Source organism: Prionailurus bengalensis, chromosome E4, assembly GCF_016509475.1.
Source record: "Prionailurus bengalensis isolate Pbe53 chromosome E4, Fcat_Pben_1.1_paternal_pri, whole genome shotgun sequence".
NCBI lineage: Eukaryota > Metazoa > Chordata > Mammalia > Carnivora > Felidae > Prionailurus > Prionailurus bengalensis.
The window spans coordinates 63,590,660-63,610,437 of NC_057360.1; the positions used below are offsets into that span (position 1 = coordinate 63,590,660).

A 19,778-nucleotide genomic window follows, 5' to 3' on the forward strand; every position below is an offset into this window, starting at 1 on the left:
CCCTCACAATCGGAGCTGGCACGGGGGCTGGGGCCTTGGTCAGAGGGATGGGTGGCCCCTGCTGACTCACATTGGCTGACCACCACTTGAGAATGACCAGGGAACTTCGACCTTTATCCTTGGTAGAGGACTCTCGTTCACTTCCTTTCTTGCCAGGGCCCGCCGTTTGGGAAGGAGAAGGCAGAGGCTACTTTCTGAATTTGTTTTATTGGGGGTGGGGTGTCCTCATTTATCAGCACTCGGGAGGGTCATTCTGGGCTCTCGTGTTTTCTCCCTTCTTGTCACACATTAACTGAACACTGGAGAGATGCGATCATACCTGCCCTTTGGCCCGTCACAGGACTCTCCTAATCCTCGTTCCCCTCACCCCATCCCCTGATTTCTACTCCTTTCTCCTTTCTTCTGTTCCCAATTCTGCTCTGCCAAGTCACAGTGAAGGGGATGATTCTGGGGAGAGAAAATCTACCCACAATGGGACAAAGTTACCAACGGCTGCTGCTGCGGGCTTCATATGTCAGGGCTTCCCAGGGGAGACTAGGAACCCTTCCTGCAGCATTCATTTTTTAAAAACATTTTTGTAATGTTGATTTTTGAGAGAGACAGAGCACGAGGGAGGGAGGGCCAGAGAGAGAGGGACGCGCAGAATCCTAAGCAGGCTCCAGGCTCCGAGCTGTCAGCACAGAGCCCGACGCGGGGGTGGGCGTCGGGACCACAAGCGGCCAGATCATGACCCGAGCCGGAGTCAGACGCCCAACCAACTGAGCCACCCAGGGCCCCCCCTGCAGTATTCAAATCCGAGGACTGCCAGCCCCAGACCCCAAAAGAGTGAATGTTGAATAAGCCTGGAGTGTATCCCCTTGGACTCCACTAAGGCCTGCCTCCCCATGCCCCGCCCCCCCTCACCATGAGTCCCCCACGTGCTTGTCCTCTCCTCCCCCATTTCTCTGACTTGTTTACTCCAACGTGGCCCCTGCCCCATCGGGTCCTTCCACAGTCCTTATCACCTGACAGGGGGCGTGGGGAAGCAGCCGTATATATAGCCCCTGTCTCCCCAGTCAGCAGGCACAGACAACGAGGACACACACACTGACCCGGTAGGGTAAGGGAGCAAGCGGTGTGGTCGGGATCCAAAGGCCAGGTTTTAATTGTGGGAAGGGAGGGAACCAGGTCGGAGTGGGTACTTAAGTAGCCGTCTCCGGGGAGGGGCTGAAACTGAATGAAGCTCGTTCCGCTTCAGCCCCTCCCCTCCCCCCACCTGTTTCCAGGCCACCTTCCCCACCGTCACCACCATGAAGCTGCTGGCAATGGCTGTGCTACTCCTCACCATCTGTAGCCTTGAAGGTGGGTGTGGTACAGAGAGGGGTCCCAAAGAAGGAGAAGGTGCTGGGGGTCGTAGCTACCCGTCTGGCTGCGCTCCTATGCCCCGCTCTAGCCACCAGAGAGCTCAGAAGATAGATCGTTCCCCCTCTAAAGCTCCCGGAGCTGGGTACCTGTTTGGGGAGGGGCCTGAGAGCTCCTTGATGGGTAGCCAGCTAAGAAGGTATGTGCGCGTGCGTGTGTGTTTCCGTGCGTGCAGGGGCTTTGGTGAGGAGACAGGCGGAGGAGCTGAGTCTACAGAGACTGGTCTCTCAGTACTTTCAGACGGTGACTGACTATGGCAAGGACCTGGTGGAGAAGGCCAAGGGCCCAGAGCTTCAGGCCCAGGCAAAGTAAGTTTCAGTGAAAAAGGTTCAGGGGACACCTGGCCGACTCAGGAGAGCATGCAAGAAGTCTTGATCCCTGGATTGTGAGTTCAGGCCCCACACTGGGTGTAGAGATTACTTAAAAATAAAATCTTTAGGGGCGCCTGGGTGGCGCAGTCGGTTAAGCGTCCGACTTCAGCCAGGTCACGATCTCGCGGTCCGTGAGTTCGAGCCCCGCGTCAGGCTCTGGGCTGATGGCTCAGAGCCTGGAGCCTGTTTCCGATTCTGTGTCTCCCTCTCTCTCTGCCCCTCCCCCGTTCATGCTCTGTCTCTCTCTGTCCCAAAAATAAAAAATAAAATAAAATAAAATAAAATCTTTAAAAAAAAAGAAAGAAAGAAAGAAAGAAAGAAAGAAAGAAAGAAAGAAAGGCAAAGAAAAAAGGGGGGAGGGGGTGGTGGTGATCAGGAACCAGGGAGCTATAGAGAGAAAGAAGGGAAGATCAAAGGTTGCACAGAAGACTGAGCTCAAGGGTGGGGGTTAGGGAGGATTAATTTTTTGTTTTGTTTACTGTTTATTTATTTTTGAGAGAGAGACAGAGTGCGAGCAGGGGAGGAGCAGAGAGGGAGACACGGAATCCGAAGCAGGCTCCAGGCTCTGACCTGTCAGCACAGAGTCGAACGTGGGGCTCAAACTCACGACCTGTGAAATCATGACCCGAGCCAAAGTCAGATGCTTAACCAACTGAGCCACCCAGGCGCCCCAGGGAGGAGGGGGTTTAAGTGGGACGGAAAGACTCCTTCACCACCGCATAGGTCCCGTGGACCTCTTGGACAGGCTTTGAATGTCAATTTCCAGGGTCTGTTCCTCTGCCCAGGGGAGGGCTTGTCTCTCCTCCTCCGAGTGTGGTGGTCATGACAGGATGGACCAGGCACTAAAGTCTGGGGAGCTGGGTCTCATCTCCCACCACCCACAAGGCCCCTGGTCTCTCACACTGACCTCTAATCCTCTGAATACACAGGGCTTACTTCGAGAAGACCCAGGAGCAGTTGACTCCCCTGGTCAAGAAGGCTGGAACTGACCTGATTAACTTCTTGAACAACTTCATGGACCTGAAAACACAGCCTGCCACCCAGTGAGGTGTCCAGACCACTGTCCTCCACCCCCAGCCGGGCCCTGGAACTCCCACTGGCCAGGCCTAGAGCCCTCTCCCAACCCGCCCCTTCTTTTCTACAATAAATATTGAAGGGGTCAGGTGCGAGCCTGGTGCTTTGGGAGACCGGGAATCGGTGAGGGGAGAACAGAGAGATGGGCTCCCACTGGGAGAGGGGGGGGTGAGAGGAGAGGAGGGCTGAAGAGACAAAAGAGGGAGACAAAGGGCGGGGCGGGCGGGGGGGGGGGTGGTGGGGGCGCTCTGTCTGGGATTCTTCTGCCCCCAAGCCTGGGAACTGCTTTGCAGCAGACAGAAGAGCCTCTGCATCGCACGAGGGACGGTGAAAGGCAGGCAAGAGTCACAAACTGAGTCCCTAGACTCCTGGCGGTCACAGGAAAAGAGGGCACTTGCCCCCTACCCTGCCCCCGCCAGAACTTCCTCTTGACCATTCTATGAAGAGGAGACAGCTTCCCAAAAATGAACCCAACACCCTCCCTTCCCTTCTCAGCCAGGGGAATACTCCTGCAGAAAATGCCTGGATTCACTCCCCTGCCCCCCCACCCCCACCCCCCCAAAGTGCTCCAATCCTTCCGCTGAAAATCTCTCACCTAGACCCCCTGTCTGGGGAACAGCCCTTCCAAACCCCTCCCCCCACTATTACCCGGGTGCCGTTCACCGAACTGGCCAGGTAGCCAGAACTGAAACTAGCAGACGGGATGGCCAGCTAAGGTCTCCTGGATTAAATCCAAATGGGGTGGAAATCGGGCCGGGCCGACGGGGGACCCTCACACACCAGAATGCAGGGCAACGAAAAGTAGGCACGTTCCAATAAAAGTTCGCTCCCACTTTGCGTGCAAAACAGTTACCTTCCGGCCGTGGCTCATTTCTCGCATCTCCTCTGAGATCACGGTTTCCCCAGACGCCCGCGCTGGCTGCACGTTCTTTTGTGGCTTGATCAGCCTTTTCAGTCTGGCCTTCGAGGCCCTCACCACTCATGGTTATTTTGCTCCCTGTCTTTCCCAGTTTCTGGTTTTTTCTCACGGGGTAAGATGTGTGGGGACAAAGAGGTCTCAGTCTGTCACTTGCAGGATGACCTCGGCCAGGTTAATTACCTTCAAAGAGCCTGAACCCCCTCCCCCCCCCCCCCCCCTCCCCACCGGGTTACTGACCAGATGAAATACTACAAGCAGGCTGGGAAACACTCTCAACAGGGTGAGTCGCTTCGTGGTGCACAGTCTTCCCCAACACGGGGGGTGCCAGGGGTAGTCCTACTCTGACAGGGCTTCCGGGTCACAGGTAGGAGTGGCAGCATCTGGTGGGATTCAGACACCACAGGAAATCCTGCCCTCCTGGCACAGCCACAAGCAGGACGGGGACTGACAAGGGTGAGGCCCCGGCCACCCGCCTACGTGCTCGGAGGAGCTGCCCTCCCCCCATCTAGACCCAATTTGCTCCCCTTTGCTTCACCCACCCGCACCCCCGGCCCGGCCCTCTGAGGTCCCTCTTGCCCCAGACGCGCCGAAAACCCACTGTTCCCGTGAAACCTTCCCAGGCTCTGTCACACCATTATCCTGCATGTTTGGTTTTGGCTTTTCAGCCATGCCACTGCCCGTGTATGTGTGCATTGCGGGTGGTCCCCACGCTGTTCCCTGAAGCCCACTCCGATCTGGGGGGAGGGGGGCAGCGGGGGGAGGGTTGGACAGCCAGGCTTCTCCACGACCCGACCTTGGTTCAGTTGCCAGACACGGAAAGCAGGTGCGGGCGTCGTTTCTTGGGTTCCAATGTTTCTAAATGGGCCCAGACTCCCAACACTTCACTCCCTCTTCGAGCTCCGTGCCAGAGAACCTGGGGCCGGGGGTCTCATTCCTGCCCACCCCCCGGCCTCGGCCCCAGCCGCCACAGTCAGCTTTCGTCCCTTTGACCAGGCAAGGGTCAGCCTGATGTCTGTTGGATTGTGAGCTCTGTAAGGTCAGGGGCTGTTTACTTAAAAATGGTATCTTCAGAACCCAGCCTAGTGCCCAGTGGAGGCTGAATAAATACGTGGTAAATGAACGAATAGGGTCCAGTCTGTGGCGGCTTTATTGGTGGTCCTCTCTTGTCATTGTCGAGTGGGGGTTGGAGACGGGAAAGAGAAGGGGGAGGAAAGAAGGGGAGGCGAAAATATAAACGTTCATGACTAGCATCTGAGCACAGGTCTTCGACGGGGAGGAAGAACCAGTGTGCACATTAACGGGGGGGGGGGGGGGGGGCGGGGCGCGGAGGGGGGGCGGGCATAGTATCATTGCAGAGACGGGGTCAGCTGGCATTAACGGGAGGCATGTGTGACGCCGACCATGAGGGCTAGGAGAACAGGCGCGGAAGGATGCGGCCAAGGGCACCTGTCCTAAAGTTACTGGGGTGGTTTCTCATGCTTCAGGGTCTCATAAGTCTCCTGGTTCCGGGTGCTCAGGCCCTGGGGTGGGAGGTCAGAGGATGGTTAGGGCTCCCACCCACCCCCACAGACCCCGTGTCTTCCAACAGTCACACAAAATCCCACCCTCTTCTGCCGACTTCCCGGGGCTGGGGTGGAGGGAGACAGGGTCACTCACCGTGTAAATGCCATCTGATTTCTGCGGAGGCAAAAGGGGCAAAGGCATTAGAGACCCGCCCCCTCCTTCAGGGTCCCGAGGCAGCGTCGTCCCCTCCCGGGGAGGTGGCAGGCCCCCGGGGCGGGAGGGTCCTCGCAGCGACACTCCAGGGCAGGAACGCCACGTGCCCACATGGCCACCAACGCACATAACACACCACATCCAACCCGCCCGTGCTCATGGTCACTCTCCACGTGACCCTCCCTCGTCACCCGCCGAATATTCCACTCGTGACTTGGCTAGGGATGGGGTGTGGGGGCGGGGGCTCTGAAGCTCGTGCCGGTCGGCACCCAAGACTCACGCCCTCCCGGAGGCCGCGGACCCCGAGGCCGAGAGGCCGTCAAACCGACCCCCACGCGTGGAAGGGTCCATACCTCATAGCTGGCTATCGCCGCCTTCCGCACCTGGATCTGGAGTGGGGGAAAGGTAATCAGTAACGGCAGAGTTAGTGGCCCAACCCCATCCCTCCTAACTTCTTGGGGAGCCCCTGTCACTCCCGCTCCTCAAAGCCCTGCTGCTCGGCCGGCCCTCCCATGCCTCTTGCCAGCCCTCTCCCCACTCCGAGCCTCCCCCAGCCTTACCTTGAGTCGGCAGTAGAGCAGGGTGAGGACGATACCATACAAGAACAGGATGGCATCCAAGATATAGCAGAGCTGAGGCTCTCCCAGGGCGGCTGAGGGGATAGAGGGGGCCCGAGGGGTCGGGGCATCAGGGAAGGTCTGGCGTCCAGGGGACAGAAGGGAAAGGGCTCCGGCAGGTAGGACGGGGCCTGGCGGGGAGGCTCCAAGGAGAGAGACACTGGAGCTTCCTCTCTGGATCCTATTCCTCTCGGCTTACCCTCTTCTCCCTCGCACTAGGGCAGGGCTAGGACAGGAAGCACGGAAGGCACCACTTCGATGGCGCCCTCCAGGTAGGCGCTAAGAGCCGAGCCCCCTGGCTTCGCGCTGTGGGCTCCTCAGGCGCCACTGAGCACTTCACAGCCCTCAAGGGACTTATCTGAGTTCACTGGGCTGAGACCGAAACCTCAGCCCAGAGGGGCAGGGTGACGGACAGGCGGTGACAAATTTCACTGAAGAAACCACAGGAGTGTCTCTGCTGAGTCCTGTGACCTGTGGCTGAGGGCTGGACAGGAAGGATGTGAGCCGGGGAAGGGAGGGAAGGCAGCTATTGGTTATCCCTGAGCCCCAGCCTCATCACCCTCGGGCCCACTGCAAGACACGTCGAAGTGGAAAAACAGGTGTCTGCTCTCCTAGGCCTCACAGATCCCGATGGCTCTGCGCACGGCCGGGAGAGCGTCTCGGCCCAGCCTCGGCGGGATGACTGCAGGCTGGATTCCGAGTCCGGACCCTCTGCCCTGTTACTCACTCACTCTGGGCCGCAGAGAGAGGAAGTTTTGTGCAATCAAAAAAAAAAAAAAAAAAAAAAAATCAAACAGCGGGGCGCCTGGTGGCTCAGTCACTTAAGCCTCCGACTCTTGATTTCGGCTCATGTCACAGTCTCGCGGTTGGGGAGTTTGAGCCCTGCGAGGGGCTCCGTGCTGGTGGTGGGGAACCTGCTTGGGTTTTTTTCTCTCTCTCAAAATAAATACAGAAACTTAAAACAAAAATCAAACAAGGTGGGGGGGAGCCTGGGTGGCTCAGTCGGTTAAGCGTCTGACTTCAGCTTGGGTCATGACCTCAAGGTTCGCAGGTTCGCGCCCGGTGTCGGGCTGTGCTGACCGCTCGGAGCTTGGAGCCCGCTTCGGATTCTGTGTCTCCCTCTCTCTCTGCCCCTCCCTTGCTCATGCTCTGTGTGTCTCCCTCTCTCAAAAATACATAATAAAAACTTAAAAGAAACAAATAGGGTCTGAGCACCAGCCCCCGTCTGCCCTCAGCCCCTACCTGAAGGGCTCGTGGGCACACAAGTGAGGTCAGTGGAGGAATTTCTATGCCCCGACGCGCTTTCACGCAATACCGCCTAAATCTCAAAACTACCCCGTGGGGGGGGGGGGGGTGGAGAGACATCGTGGTTGCCATTTTATGAATGAAGAAACTGAGGCTGGGAAGAGCTAAGTTAACTCCTGGAGGGCCAGAGGATGAAGGGAGAGAGCTGGAGCTCAACTCCAGGCTCTCTGCTGTCAGAGCTCGTGCCCCTCCCTCTGCCTCAGTGCCCCTGCTCCGTTCTCGCCTCACGGCAGCATGCTGGCAGCCACGGAATCCCTCCCTCCCTCTGCTGCACAGGGGCGCTGCTGGACCCCCCCCCCAATCTTTCAATGTCCCATCTCCCTGACGTTTCACTCACCCCCTCCCCCCCAAGCCTCAGCGGCAACCCTCTTCAAAAACCATACACACAGGCGGCCCAAAGCGAGCGAGGGGTGGCGGATCAAGAAACTGAGTGACAAGGTCTGGGTGGCTCGGTCGGTTGAGTGTCCGACTTCGGCTCAGGTCAGGACCTCACAGTTTGTGAGTTCGAGCCCCGCGTCGGGTTCTGTGCCGACAGCTCAGAGCCTGGAGCCTGTTTCAGATTCTGTGTCTCCCTCTCTCTCTCTGCCCCTCCCTTGCTCACACTCTGTCTCTGTCTCTCAAAAATGAATAAACATTAAAGAAAGAAAGAAAAAGAGAAAGAAAAAAAGAAAGAAAGAAAGAAAGAAAAGAAAGAAAGAAAGAAAGAGAGAGAAAGAACGAACACTGAGTGACCGGAAACCTAGAGCTGCTGAGAACTCCCCACATCTGCCCCCATCTCTTGGCCGGTGCTCAGGCCTCCGGAGCCGGGCATCGAGTGCTGCCCACACTCATGGCGGCTGTTGGCAGAATGGTCTACGCCAGAGATGGCCCACGGAGGCAGAACACGGGTCTATTTTGGTTGTCCTTGCCTCACTCCCAAGCCTAAGGACGGGCTCCCGCCTTCCTGAAGGGGCTCTGTCGGTATCGTTAACCAGCTAGAGATCACCTCCCGGCGGACCGGCCCAAAGACACCACACAGGAAATGCTGATCATGGGGAAGGGAGCTTCTCCCCAGACCGGCCCTACATCACACAACCATTCCCTGCCACGCTGAAGCCTTGCCCGCTATCGATCCTGAAGAAGTCCAGACCACGAGGGAGGGAACCAGGACTCTCGCACCCCGATGGGGACCAGACGGGACCAGCCTCAAGGTCTCGGTGTCCATCTGAGCCCTGCGCCCACCTGCCTGCCGCCAGCCCCCCTCTGCCCCTGCCTCGGCCCCCAGACGCGTGCCCTCGACTCCCAGCCCGGAGCCCGGCTCGCGGTCCCGCACCAAACCTGCCCACCTGCTTGTTCCACCGAAAGGAGGACGATCAAGAGCACGGCTGGAATCATCTTGGGCCGGAGCTGAAGGGCGGCGAGCCGGGGATCGGACGCGCTGCCAGCACTGTGCAGCTGTGCTCAGCGAGTGGCTCCCTGACCACAGAGTTCCCCCCTTCCTGCCCCGCCTTCCCCCAGCTTCGGCCCCTTCCCCTTCCTGCATTAGAGCCCGGGCGGCTCCCGGAAGGGCCGACGGAGGGAGCTCGATACGGGCTCTCGCGCCTCAGGCCTTCAGCGACCAGGCCCCTGCCGCCAGGGGAAAGGGGGACTCCCGCGCTTGAGAAAGACCGCGTCCACCCGCCGTCACCCCCGCCCTGTTCAGATACATCTGGAATAAACCGTCCCTTCAAATTCCCTGAGAGCCCACCACAGCCTTTTCCCTTGCACAGGACGCTTGACCCAGGACTTGGGCAGAGGCAGAGGGGTTTACCAATTTGTGTAGGCAGCGAATTCTGGGCAGGGGGGAACCGAGGGGAAAAGAGGAAACGGGGAATGGAGAAGTGGGAAGGACAAGAGTCAGAGAAGGGGGTGGCGAGGAACAGGAAAGACTGCCAAGAACCGAGTCTCAGAGAGAAGAGCAGGGTTAATTAATTAACATTCTTGAGTTTCCTAGCAAAGTGAAAGGCAGGAAGATACTGAGGAAGACACACCAGAAGTTTGGGCACAGGGGCCGGAAGGCGGCTTATTTATTATTAATTTCTCCTTTTCTGGTACATGCACGGAAAGCCTGACAGCTAAATGTTCACGCACGTGTGTACACACACACACACACACACACAGAGTCCCTTCCCAGAGACGGCCAGGCTCCGAGGAGGATGCAGACCGGCAGAGAGATCAAACGCTGTTCCCCTGCTCACCGATCCACTTCTCCGAACACAATATCTTGGGTACCTAAGAGACCGACGGGAGGAGGAAAAACGCGGTGTTATCCAAAATCCAGAACCCATCACCGTGCCCAGGAGATTGAGGATGTGGCTCTGGGCCCATTGTCTGTGCCGAACAGGAAGTGTTCGCTTTCCGCCCCCAATGAGAGTCCCGAACTCCCTCGTCTGTGGCATGTCTGTTACAAGACAGGCCGCGTACCTATGATGGCAACAACGTCCGCCAGCATGTGTCCCTTTGACATCTTGTCCAAACCGGCCTGGAGAGATTGAGACAGCAGCCGCGTTAGGCAAGATCAGCAGGGTGGGAGGAGAAGCAAGGAAAGCGCGTGAAAATCTCAACCAAGGTCAGAGATCACGGACTCCTCTACTGGAGGGAGAGTCACCGGGGTCGGTTCTTACCAGGTGGGCGAAACCAGGAGCCTTGATCTTGCATCGGTAAGGGCGGCTACTGCCATCGGACACCAGGTACACCCCGAACTCTCCCTGTCCAAGGAAGAAAGGTCGCTGCCTCCGTTAACAGGAAGAACGCTCCCCTCTGCCCAGAAAACCTCTCTATCGGCCCGCGTGTCCTCTCTCGCGCTGGCGACCAAGCAGCTACTTGGCCATCTGTCTCCGGTCCCCCAGCGCACAGACAGCCTTATCCCTCCCCGTCCCTCCTCACCTTAGGAGCCTCGATGGCGGTGTACGTGGCCCCCGGGGGAACCTGGTAGCCCTCTGTATACAACTTAAAGTGGTGGATCAGTGATTCCATGGAAGTCTGGAAAGAGGAAAAAGGGAGCATCGGTGAGCCGGTCCAAAGGTTTCCCGGGCCTCCCCCTCCCCAGCACAGAAAATAACCTCTACCCTCGGGGAAACTAAAACCCACACAGAGAGCGAGGAAGCAGAGAAGACAGAGTGACAGAGGAGGCTACGGCAGGTTGAGACTCATATGGCGAATTCTTCCAAAAAGGAAAACCGAGGAGGAGGAGGTCATCTGAGGGTACCCCTCCCTGGCTGCTGGCCCCTTTCCCTTTGCCCTCTTCCCGGGGCCAACCTTCATCTCTGCTCGCTTAGGCGGAGACACTTTGGCATCATCGACCTTGATCTCCCCAGGAGGCATCTTGTTGAGACACTGCAAGATGATTCGAAGGGACTGGCGCATCTCCTCTACCCGACACAGGTACCTGGGGTGGATGAGACAGGCTCAGAGCGAGAGAGGACCGGTCAGGGCACGGGACGTGAGGCCGGGAAGGACACCCGTGGCTGACCCGCAAAGGGCTGGCTGACTTTTTCCCCTTCCTCTTTTCTCCTAGCGCAGGATCTCTGCTTGGCTTGGCCCCAGGTAAAACCTACAGTCTTCTGGTTCCGGTACTGGCTCCTGCCCCCTGTCCTCTCCTGATCTCCTCCCCCTACCGTGCCCTGCAGTACTTCCCTCTTCGATTGCCCTCTTAGACGCTTCTTGGACCGCAGAATGGGTAAGGGCCAAATTGACTCAAAAAGAAAACAAGCAAATCTCATTCAGGGTCAGCAAACAAGAATGGAACGTGAGGCTTAGACTCTGGTGGCAAGAGCCCCGGGTCAGGAGGATTCTAGTCTCAACCCCCACTAACAGGATAATCCAGGCCGATCGCTCCCTTTTTTATGCCTCGGCTTTCTCAGCCAAAACTAGTTCCATCTAAAACACGAGGATGAGGGGGCGCCTGGGTGGCGCAGTCGGTTAAGCGTCCGACTTCAGCCAGGTCACGATCTCGCGGTCCGTGAGTTTGAGCCCCGTGTCGGGCTCTGGGCTGATGGCTCAGAGCCTGGAGCCTGTTTCCGATTCTGTGTCTCCCTCTCTCTCTGCCCCTCCCCCGTTCATGCTCTGTCTCTCTCTGTCCCCAAAAAAATAAATAACGTTGAAAAAAAGAAAATTAAAAAAAAATAATAATAAAATAAAATAAAAAAACCACGAGGATGAGGGCAAAATGAGATGTACACCCGTGAAGGTGCTTCAAAAAACCACCTTGTTTAACAGACACAAGAGCTCTAGCAGATATGGGAAAATATGGGCATAAAGAAAGTAGCCAAGAGACAAGTCAGACGAGGGGAAGCAGCTAGAACATGAGCCGAGGGGACATGGGCCTTACCTGTCGTAGCAGTCCCCTCGAGAGCCTATAGGAACATCAAAGTCCACCTGGTCGTAAACATCATAGGGCTGGGTCTTCCGCAGGTCCCACTGGATGCCTGAGCCCCGCAGCATCACGCCACTGTGGGGCACGATGGGAACAAGGGTCACTTTCCACAGACCAAGAGAGGAGGCGCGCTTTCTTCCGCCCCCACGCTCGGAGCTTGGCCCGGAAGGCGCCACACCTTCCCGAAGCCAAGATATCAGGCTGGAACTACCCCGTGCCCAAGGAGAGAAGTCTTTTTTTTTTTTTTTTTAATATTTATTTTGAGAGAGAAAGAGAGAGAGAGTGTGCAAGAGAGCAGGGGAGGGGGCAGAGGGAGAGGATCCCAAGCAGGCTCCGCGCTGTCAGTGCAGAGCCCGACGCAGGGCTAGAACTCACAAACCGTGAGATCGTGACTGGAGACAAAACCGAGTTGGATGCTTAGCCGACCGAGCCCCCCCGCCCCCCGGCACCCCCTAAGGAGAGAAGTCATTCCTCCCACCTAAATCCATAGTTAAGTGCGTCTTCGGCTGTTACGACCCCAATGTCGACTGTCCGATTTCGCCAGATCCTGTTGTTGGTCAGCATCTATCGATCAAGAAAACCGGCGCGTGAACACCCTCCACACCTCCCTCCAAATAAACGCCTCTGTATCTCTTTACAACTAGGGACTAAAACCCACAAGCTGCTTCGGCAGCACATACACTAAAGCCCACAAGCCTCTCTGGAGAGGAAAAGAGGGACTCTTCCCACCAGTTCCTACCTTACCTCTTCCAACTCATCAATCCGAAGTGAGAAGTTCTTAGAAAACTCATAAATGTCATCCATAAGCCCAAGGGGTAGGTCCTAGAAGCCAAACGGAGAAGGACAGAGAGTACAGCTCAGCCTCCCTGCCCCAGGGCTACAGGGTTGGCCTTTCCATCAGCCGGGGCTGCCCTCCAGTGGCCACAGAGGATACAGGCATGGACTGAAAGTTCAAGAAGGCAGGGGAGTCCGCTCACCTGGTGCACACCTCCTGGCCGGACGTAGGCAGCGTGCATCCGAGCCCCAGACACGCGCTCGTAGAATTCAAACATCTTGATAGGACACACTGGGAATTAGTGACAAAGTCCTGGGCCCCTAAGTCCAGCAACATGGTGGTCCGCTCCCCTGCCCTCTGCCTTCTTGTGCCCAACCATCCCCTCACGACACAGAGTTCCTCAAGGACAGAACCCAAGTTAAATACACCTTCTTCCTCTACATGTTCTTCGTCTGTCTCCTTTCCATCCCCTGGCTCCTTCCTACCTTCTCCACTTCCTGTACCTCCCTGCCTATCCTATCCTTTCCTCCTTCTCTTACCTTCTCCCTCTCTTCAAACATCCAGAAGAAAGGGGTCATAGCCCCAATGTCCAGGGCATGTGTGGTCACAGCCATAATGTGGTTCAAAAGCCGTGTGATTTCTCCAAACAGCACTGTAGAGACAGGAAGACAGCGGGAGGATCGACAGCGAGTGGACACAGCAGTTCTGGGCAGCGTCTAGGGTCTGCAAACTAAGCCTGGGTTGGATGCTCCCACGATGGGAATGGTGCGGGAGGGGCACTAGGCTGCGCTCACAGCGGGGCCACAGGAAGGAGACGGGCATACCTCGGATCCACTGTGCCCGGGGCGGAGGCTGGATATTGAGCAACTTCTCCACAGCCAGTGAGTAGGCCTGCTCATTACACATCATGGACACATAGTCTAGCCGGTCAAAGTACGGAAGAGCCTGGGGAGAAGGAAGAGCCTGGGTCACACCTGACAGGCCAGGAGCCCTCAGACTGCCTGCCAAAAAGCATCGCTCTCAGTGGGCATCAAAAGTCAACGCTGCATTAGCCTTCTAGTCTCAGGAGCTAAACAAGGCAGCACCCGATATCCAGTAGCATGCTGGTAAATGTTTCTTGAAAAGTCAAATCTCTGAAGGGGTGATTTGTTGCGTGTGCCCATTTCCACGGTGAAAATACTCCAGCAGGGCCAGCTTTAAGCTACCAACGTTACATAACTGAGCACAGCACTGGGCAGGGGAGCACAGTCTCTGCCATGCAGAGACAATAAAATCACTTAGGAGCACAGAGGAGTCAAATAAGAAAATAATGAGCTTTGAGTACTTCTTACCCTGGCTTTTGATATAATTTATTAAATCATAAGCCAAGGGGCGCCTGGGTGGCTCAGTCGGTTAAGCGGCCGACTTCGGCTCAGGTCATGATCTCGCGGTCCGTGAGTTCGAGCCCCGCGTTGGGCTCTGTGCTGACAGCTCAGATCCTGGAGCCTGTTTCTTTTTCTTTAATTTTTTTTTTTTTTAACATTTATTTATTTTTGAGACAGAGAGAGACAGAGCATGAACAGGGAAGGGTCAGAGAGAGGGAGACACAGAATCCGAAACAGGCTCCAGGCTCCGAGCTGTCGGCACAGAGCCCGACGCGGGGCTCAAACTCACAGACCGTGAGATCATGACCCGAGCCGAAGTCGGCCGCTTAACCGACTGAGCCACCCAGGTGCCCCCCCTGGAGCCTGTTTCAGATTCTGTGTCTCCCTCTCTCTGACCCTCCCCCGTTCATGCTCTGTCTCTCCCTGTCTCAAAAATAAATAAAACGTTAAAAAAAATTATTAAAAAATCAATCAATCAATCAAGTGTAAGCCAAGATCATTTAATTTTCAGTAATGCCTACGTTTAACAACTGGCTCACAAAATGCCCGGAAACATAACACTCTGTTCTGGCGAGCAGGCTTGAGCTGGCCCCGGCACACCACAGCCAACGCTCCTCTGGCCCACAAGTCTGCCAGAGTGATCGGGTGAGTGAGAGATTTCAGGAAGACAGGGCCCTGAGAAGGACTGGATTGGCTTCTGGCGGGAACAGTTGGGGAGAAAGGGTTCCTTCCCCGGGACACCAAGAAAGCCAAGTCTAGCTGTCTGCCGAACCACTGAACCAGCTTCAGCTTCCAGGAAGGGGGCGGGGCTACGACGGCCCTCTCGGGGACAGCCAGTTCTTGTCCTGATGTCACTGTGACGCGGGTTAGTGCCGCACCGTTTAGCTCCACGGTCTCTGGGACCAGAAACCATCGGTGCCTGGACTCTCGGGGGGCAGCGCAGTCTAGTCAGCTGGCTCTGTGCTAACCCCGTCACCCTGTGTCATCAAGCCCTCTCCTCATGACACGAAGACAAAACTTTCAGATGCTCACCCCAGCTCTGACTCCTTCAAACCTGACCCTCACCACTGGGGGTCACACAGCTCTCCTGAAACACGGCACACTGCCACAAACTCTCCCTCGGTCACTCTGACTCACTGAGTGTTTCAAAAACAAACTTAAGACAGCCGGAAGATACGAGAATCGGCTGTTCGTCCTAGGGAACTGACGTCTCTCCCCCCTTTCCCTGCCCCCAGGGATCGCGGCTTTGACGTATTGGTATGATAAGAACAGGGAAACTGAGGCACTCGAAAAAGGGCAAAGGGGTCAGCTAAGTCAGCCGGAGAAAAGCCGGTGGTGTAGTTCCGGCTCCAAAGCATTTCTGCTGGATAAACCAGATCTGGATGGATTTCAAACATCCCTTGCCACGTCCCTCCGTCCTCCAACCAAAACGGTCCTTGCATCCTCAACACCCTCCTCCCCCGGGGGTTTTGGGGGCAGCAACCTGGCAATGCCCCAGGCCACAGCATGCCTAGGTCCCGTCGGCAGGCCCCTGTTCGCCCTCACACCTGCAGATAGGTCTTGTATTCAATGAGCTTCTCGGTTCCTCGGTGCAGCAGCCCGATGTGGGGGTCACACTTGCGCACCATCTCCCCACTCAACTCCATCACTAGTCGCAGGACTCCATGGGCTGCTGGGTGCTGGGGCCCAAAGTTCAGGGTCAGGTTCGTCACCATTGTGTCCTTTGGAGGGTCCACATCTGAGAAGTAGGAAATAGTTCAGAGCCAAATGGTGACTCCCCGGAGACAGCAAGGAGTCAGCCTCTTTCACCTCACCAATCCACACCTTGTTAACTTCCCAACTGCCAACATAACGGGGAAGAAGACCATCACACGGAAAAACAGGAAGGGAGATCGAGATTTTCTCATGAGGGGGGACCACGCACAAACCTTGCTCTTTCTTTTTCCGTTAGAGTTTATTTACTTTTCAGAGACAGAGAAGGCACCAGTGGGGGAGGGGCAGAGAGAGAGAGAGAGAGAGAGAGAGAGAGAGAGAGAGAATCCCAAGCAGACTCCATGCTGCCAGCACAGAGCCCAATGTGGGGCTTGAACTCACCAACTGTGAGATCATGATCTGAGCCGAAATCAAGAGTTGGGACACTTAACCGACGGAGCCACCCAGGCACCCAAATCTCGCCCTTCCATGTTTCCCAGAGTCCTTTTCTTTTTTTAATGTTTATTTATTTTTGAGAGAGAGAGAGAGAGAGAGAGAGAGAGGGAGGGAGGGAGAGAGAGAGCACGAGCAGAGGAGGAGCAGAGAGAGAGGGAGACACAGAATCCAAAGCAGGTTCCAGGCTCTAAGCTGTCAGCACAGAGCCTGCCGCGGGGCTTGAACCCACGCACTGTGAGATCAGGACTTGAGCCGAAGTCGGACACTTAACAGACTGAGCCACCCAGGTGCCCCCCCCCCAGACCTTTTTAAAGATAATACCGATAACACTTGTATAGCTCTTACTGGGTACCAACCACCAACCTAAGCTCTTCACTGATTTTCATTAACTTAATTCCCCTAATAACCATACGAGTAGTACATTCTATTATTATCTTTATCTTATTGGGGAAGCTGAGGCCAGAGAAGCTAAATGATTTCTCAGACAGCTAGCAAGTGGCAGAGCCAGGATTTAGCTCAGCTCGTTCAGCTTTTTTTTTTTTTTAAGTGTGTTTATTTTGAGAGAGAGAGAGAGAGAGAGAGAAGAGGAGGAGGAGGAGAGAGAATCCCACGCTGTCAGCGCAGAGCCTGACGCAGGGCTCAACCTCACGAACCGTGGGATCATGACCTGAGCGGAAGTCAAGAGTCAGATGTTCAAACAACTGAGCCACTGAGGCGCCCCTCGGGGTCCATGCTCTTAACCACCACGATACCCTGCCTTCCAAATCTATCTGATGAATGCCCAACTACTCAGGAAATGTCTATTTAGTTCTTGCTACCACCGAATGACAGCTGTTACCCTCAAAAAGCATACAATTTAATTTGGGAAATAAGTACACGTGAGAAACCAGTAACGGAGTTACCAACTAAGTGGCTTAGCTGTTAAACATTTAAAGGAAGAAAAGAATACTGTGAAGAATTCACGAAGGCAGGATCTGAGCTGGTTTTTAGGGTTGGTTTTTTTTTTTTTTTTTTTAACTTTTAACATTTATTTATCTTTGAGAAAGAGGCAGAGTGCAAGTGGGAGACAGGCGGAGAGAGAGAGGGAGACACGGAATCCGAAGCAGGCTTCAGGCTCCGAGCTATCAGCACAAAGCCCGATGTGGGGCTCGAACTCACGGACTGTGAGATCATGACCTGAGCCCAAGTCGCGGGGCTTAACCGACTGAGCCACACAGGCGCCCCAAGAGCTGGTTCTTAAATACAGGGAATGATTCAAATAGGCAGAGGAGAGCATCCCAGGCTATGGAATCAACAAAGATCAAATCTCAGAAACAAGGAAGTATCTGTGAAACTCTCACCTACACAGAGACAGATTAGTGCTGGCAGGCAGTAGGGTGTAGTGGCTCAATTATCAGTATCCGTTAATAACAATACTTACGGAGGAACTTACCATGTGCCAGTCACTACACTAACCGGTCCACGTTACAATCTCACTTAATCCTTACAGTGATGCTGTGAGATAGCTGCTTTATTCACTGGTACATGGAGAGTTGAGGTTTGAAGCCAGAGCTTAACTTTGCAACGCAAACCCTTCACCATGAGCTTTGGAGTCGCACAGACCCAGACACAAATCCAATTATGTGTCCTTGATCAAGTTTTAGTCTCCCTGCGCCCTAATTTCCTCCAAAGCGGTACAATACTGGCATCATTCTCATGGAGTTGTCGCAAGGACTAAGTGCAAGAAGTCATACAAAACTCCTGACACCTGGGAAGCACTCAGCTACTGTTACCGTGACGTTTTTGAAAAGCAACCAGCAGTGCCTTTGAAGGTTTGAAAAACCACCTTGGCTACCAAGGGACATGGAAATATACTGAACCTCTGGAAAAAAGCTGCAGGGAGAAAGATAAATCTGGTAGGGACCTTCAAGGGTTGACTGGGACCTACTCTTTTTCTCCCGGAATGTTCTTCCTTTCCTTCTCTACTTGACAGACACCTGCCCTCCTATCACTGTTATACTATCACTGTTACCGTGTCTGTGGCATTGCTAGTAAAATCAGCAAAAATGGCACGGGGCAGGGGGGTTGCTAAAACTTGCCTTGACAGAGAGCTCAAGAGCATTTGGAAAACAGCGTGGGGCAGGGATGGGTATTGAGTTGGGACAGGAGCTCTGGGAACTCACCATTCCAAGGTGGAGGCTTCCAGTGGGCCGTTTCCTTGGTGGGGTACATGACCGCTCCCCCAAACTGCTCTGCCCATTCCATATCTGGCTGCCATTGCCGAGAACCTCTAGGGAGTTAAAGACAGATCCTGGACACAGGGGCCTCAACAGGGCTTGGTTCCTCTGTTCCCGTTCACTCTCAGGTGGGCCCAGGGAAGTGCCTGGGCTTCTCCGAAGCCAAGTGACTGACACACAGCGTAGCTTAGGCAGAACGAGCTGGACCTCTAGAGGCCCCATTGCTACTAACGGCCTAATTCCTGGTCACTCCTGGGCATGCAAGGTTAGGGATTCTAATTCCTTCCACTTCTCATCATATTCTTCTTTCCACCTTGGTGAATATGAACGCAAGAAAGGTGCTTATTCTAAGAGGTCTCCCGGGCCGGTGCATGGCGGGGGAGGGGCATGCTGGCTCCGCGGCTCGGCCCAGGTAAGACCCGAGGGATGCCCTGGGACCGACGCGGGGACAAGGGAGGTGTCTTGGCTTGTGCTCCTCCTTTATCTCCAGCAACAGTGCTTCCCTCTTCTCGTCTAACGAGACTTTTCAGCAGTCACACGCCACCCGTGATGAGGTTCGGGAGAAGCAGCAAGGCACAGGGGGAAGGTGACACTATCACTACCGTTCAAGGGCACGGGCGCCCCTCCGCTGATTTCACCCCTGGCAGAAAGAGCTCGAGACCCTCTTTCCTCCCTCGGCCAGGGCGGGCGCCACTGCATCCTGGAGCCCGAGACAGAAGGCCCGGGCGAGGGGGTCACCGGCCCGGGTCATTCTTTCCTGGAGGGGGGGTGGGGGGGGTCACAGGGCCCGCGGAGACCCCAGACCCGAGAAACCCTGGCCTCGGGGGCTGCGCGTCGAGGGCTGCCCGGAGTCTCACCTGCTGGGCTGAACGGGCAGCCGGCCCCCGACCCCGGACCGCAGCGCCTGGGCCGCGACGCCGCGGAGGCTGCGCAGAGCCCTGAGCGCCGCCATCTTGCCCCGCCGCGGACTGCGGGGAGGAGAACGGGCGGAAGTGCTTCCTGCGCGCCGCCTCGCGGGCTTCCCGCCCATTGGCGCCACGGGGCCGCCCTCTTGGAAGCTGGCAGGGTCGCGGGCGCCCGCCGACTACATCCGGGTTCGGCGCCAGGGCTTCACTTTCGCTCTCAGAGCGGCGGCGGGGCGCGGTTCACCTGGCGGCTCGTGGCTGACTCGCCGAGGCGGGAGCCGGAGCAGCTTGCGGCCCCCGCGGGACCCTCTGTGTGTGCCCTGCCGCCCGCCCGGCTCTCCCTCGCTCTCCCGCCCGCCCGGGTGCTTCCCTGCGCCCCGCCGGGGCCGCCCCCTGCCCGAGCCCCGCTCCCGATGGCGGCTTCTGAGCCCGGCCCTCCCGGGGCAGCGCCAGGCTTTGCCAAGAGATTCGGAGCGGGGAAAGCCAGCTCGTTTCCAGACGGCCTGAGTGGGTTAGGGAAGAGGGGGCCCAAGCGGGGCTGGGCGGGCCCGAGAGCTCCCGCCAAACCCCAATG

General features: G+C 56.2%; 3 protein-coding genes across 4 annotated transcripts; 1 reads left to right on the forward strand and 2 right to left on the reverse strand.

The window, feature by feature from the left end:
• Positions 1-968: 968 nt before the first annotated feature.
• On the forward strand, positions 969-2,934 carry APOA2 (apolipoprotein A2). 2 transcript variants are annotated; one of them, XM_043568628.1, is made up of 4 exons: positions 969-1,094; positions 1,266-1,341; positions 1,577-1,709; positions 2,702-2,934. In XM_043568628.1, the coding sequence occupies exons 2-4, from the start codon at positions 1,290-1,292 to the stop codon at positions 2,817-2,819; spliced, it is 303 nt and encodes a 100-aa protein (XP_043424563.1). In that variant the 5' UTR covers positions 969-1,094; positions 1,266-1,289; the 3' UTR covers positions 2,820-2,934. The 2 variants fall into 2 exon arrangements, with proteins under 2 accessions (XP_043424563.1, XP_043424564.1); XM_043568629.1 differs by having other exon boundaries at positions 1,055-1,099.
• Positions 2,935-4,889: 1,955 nt separating this feature from the next.
• Positions 4,890-8,872, reverse strand: FCER1G (Fc fragment of IgE receptor Ig). Its single transcript, XM_043568630.1, has 5 exons — positions 8,729-8,872; positions 6,042-6,133; positions 5,835-5,870; positions 5,422-5,442; positions 4,890-5,285 (listed from the first exon to the last, which is right to left on the reverse strand). The coding sequence occupies exons 1-5, from the start codon at positions 8,775-8,777 to the stop codon at positions 5,223-5,225; spliced, it is 261 nt and encodes an 86-aa protein (XP_043424565.1). The 5' UTR covers positions 8,778-8,872; the 3' UTR covers positions 4,890-5,222.
• A 552-nt stretch (positions 8,873-9,424) lies between these two features.
• NDUFS2 (NADH:ubiquinone oxidoreductase core subunit S2) lies at positions 9,425-19,329 on the reverse strand. Its single transcript, XM_043568622.1, has 14 exons — positions 19,157-19,329; positions 18,246-18,352; positions 15,483-15,673; positions 13,396-13,516; positions 13,111-13,223; positions 12,774-12,848; positions 12,541-12,618; positions 12,275-12,360; positions 11,752-11,871; positions 10,680-10,809; positions 10,308-10,403; positions 10,046-10,129; positions 9,846-9,903; positions 9,425-9,653 (listed from the first exon to the last, which is right to left on the reverse strand). The coding sequence occupies exons 1-14, from the start codon at positions 19,327-19,329 to the stop codon at positions 9,616-9,618; spliced, it is 1,470 nt and encodes a 489-aa protein (XP_043424557.1). The 3' UTR covers positions 9,425-9,615.
• Positions 19,330-19,778: the final 449 nt, after the last annotated feature.

Coding starts and splice junctions, on each gene's coding strand:
- APOA2 (XM_043568628.1), top strand. CDS start 1,290: ATGAAGCTGCTGGCAATGGCTGTGCTACTCCTCACCATCTGTAGCCTT. Junction 1,342..1,576: donor CACCATCTGTAGCCTTGAAG/GTGGGTGTGGTA, acceptor CCGTGCGTGCAG/GGGCTTTGGTGAGGAGACAG. Junction 1,710..2,701: donor GAGCTTCAGGCCCAGGCAAA/GTAAGTTTCAGT, acceptor CTGAATACACAG/GGCTTACTTCGAGAAGACCC.
- FCER1G (XM_043568630.1), bottom strand. CDS start 8,777: ATGATTCCAGCCGTGCTCTTGATCGTCCTCCTTTCGGTGGAACAAGCA. Junction 6,134..8,728: donor CCTTTCGGTGGAACAAGCAG/GTGGGCAGGTTT, acceptor CTATCCCCTCAG/CCGCCCTGGGAGAGCCTCAG. Junction 5,871..6,041: donor TGCTCTACTGCCGACTCAAG/GTAAGGCTGGGG, acceptor CCCCCACTCCAG/ATCCAGGTGCGGAAGGCGGC.
- NDUFS2 (XM_043568622.1), bottom strand. CDS start 19,329: ATGGGCGGGAAGCCCGCGAGGCGGCGCGCAGGAAGCACTTCCGCCCGT. Junction 18,353..19,156: donor CTGCCCGTTCAGCCCAGCAG/GTGAGACTCCGG, acceptor TTAACTCCCTAG/AGGTTCTCGGCAATGGCAGC. Junction 13,517..15,482: donor AATACAAGACCTATCTGCAG/GTGTGAGGGCGA, acceptor CCTTCTCCCCAG/GCTCTTCCGTACTTTGACCG.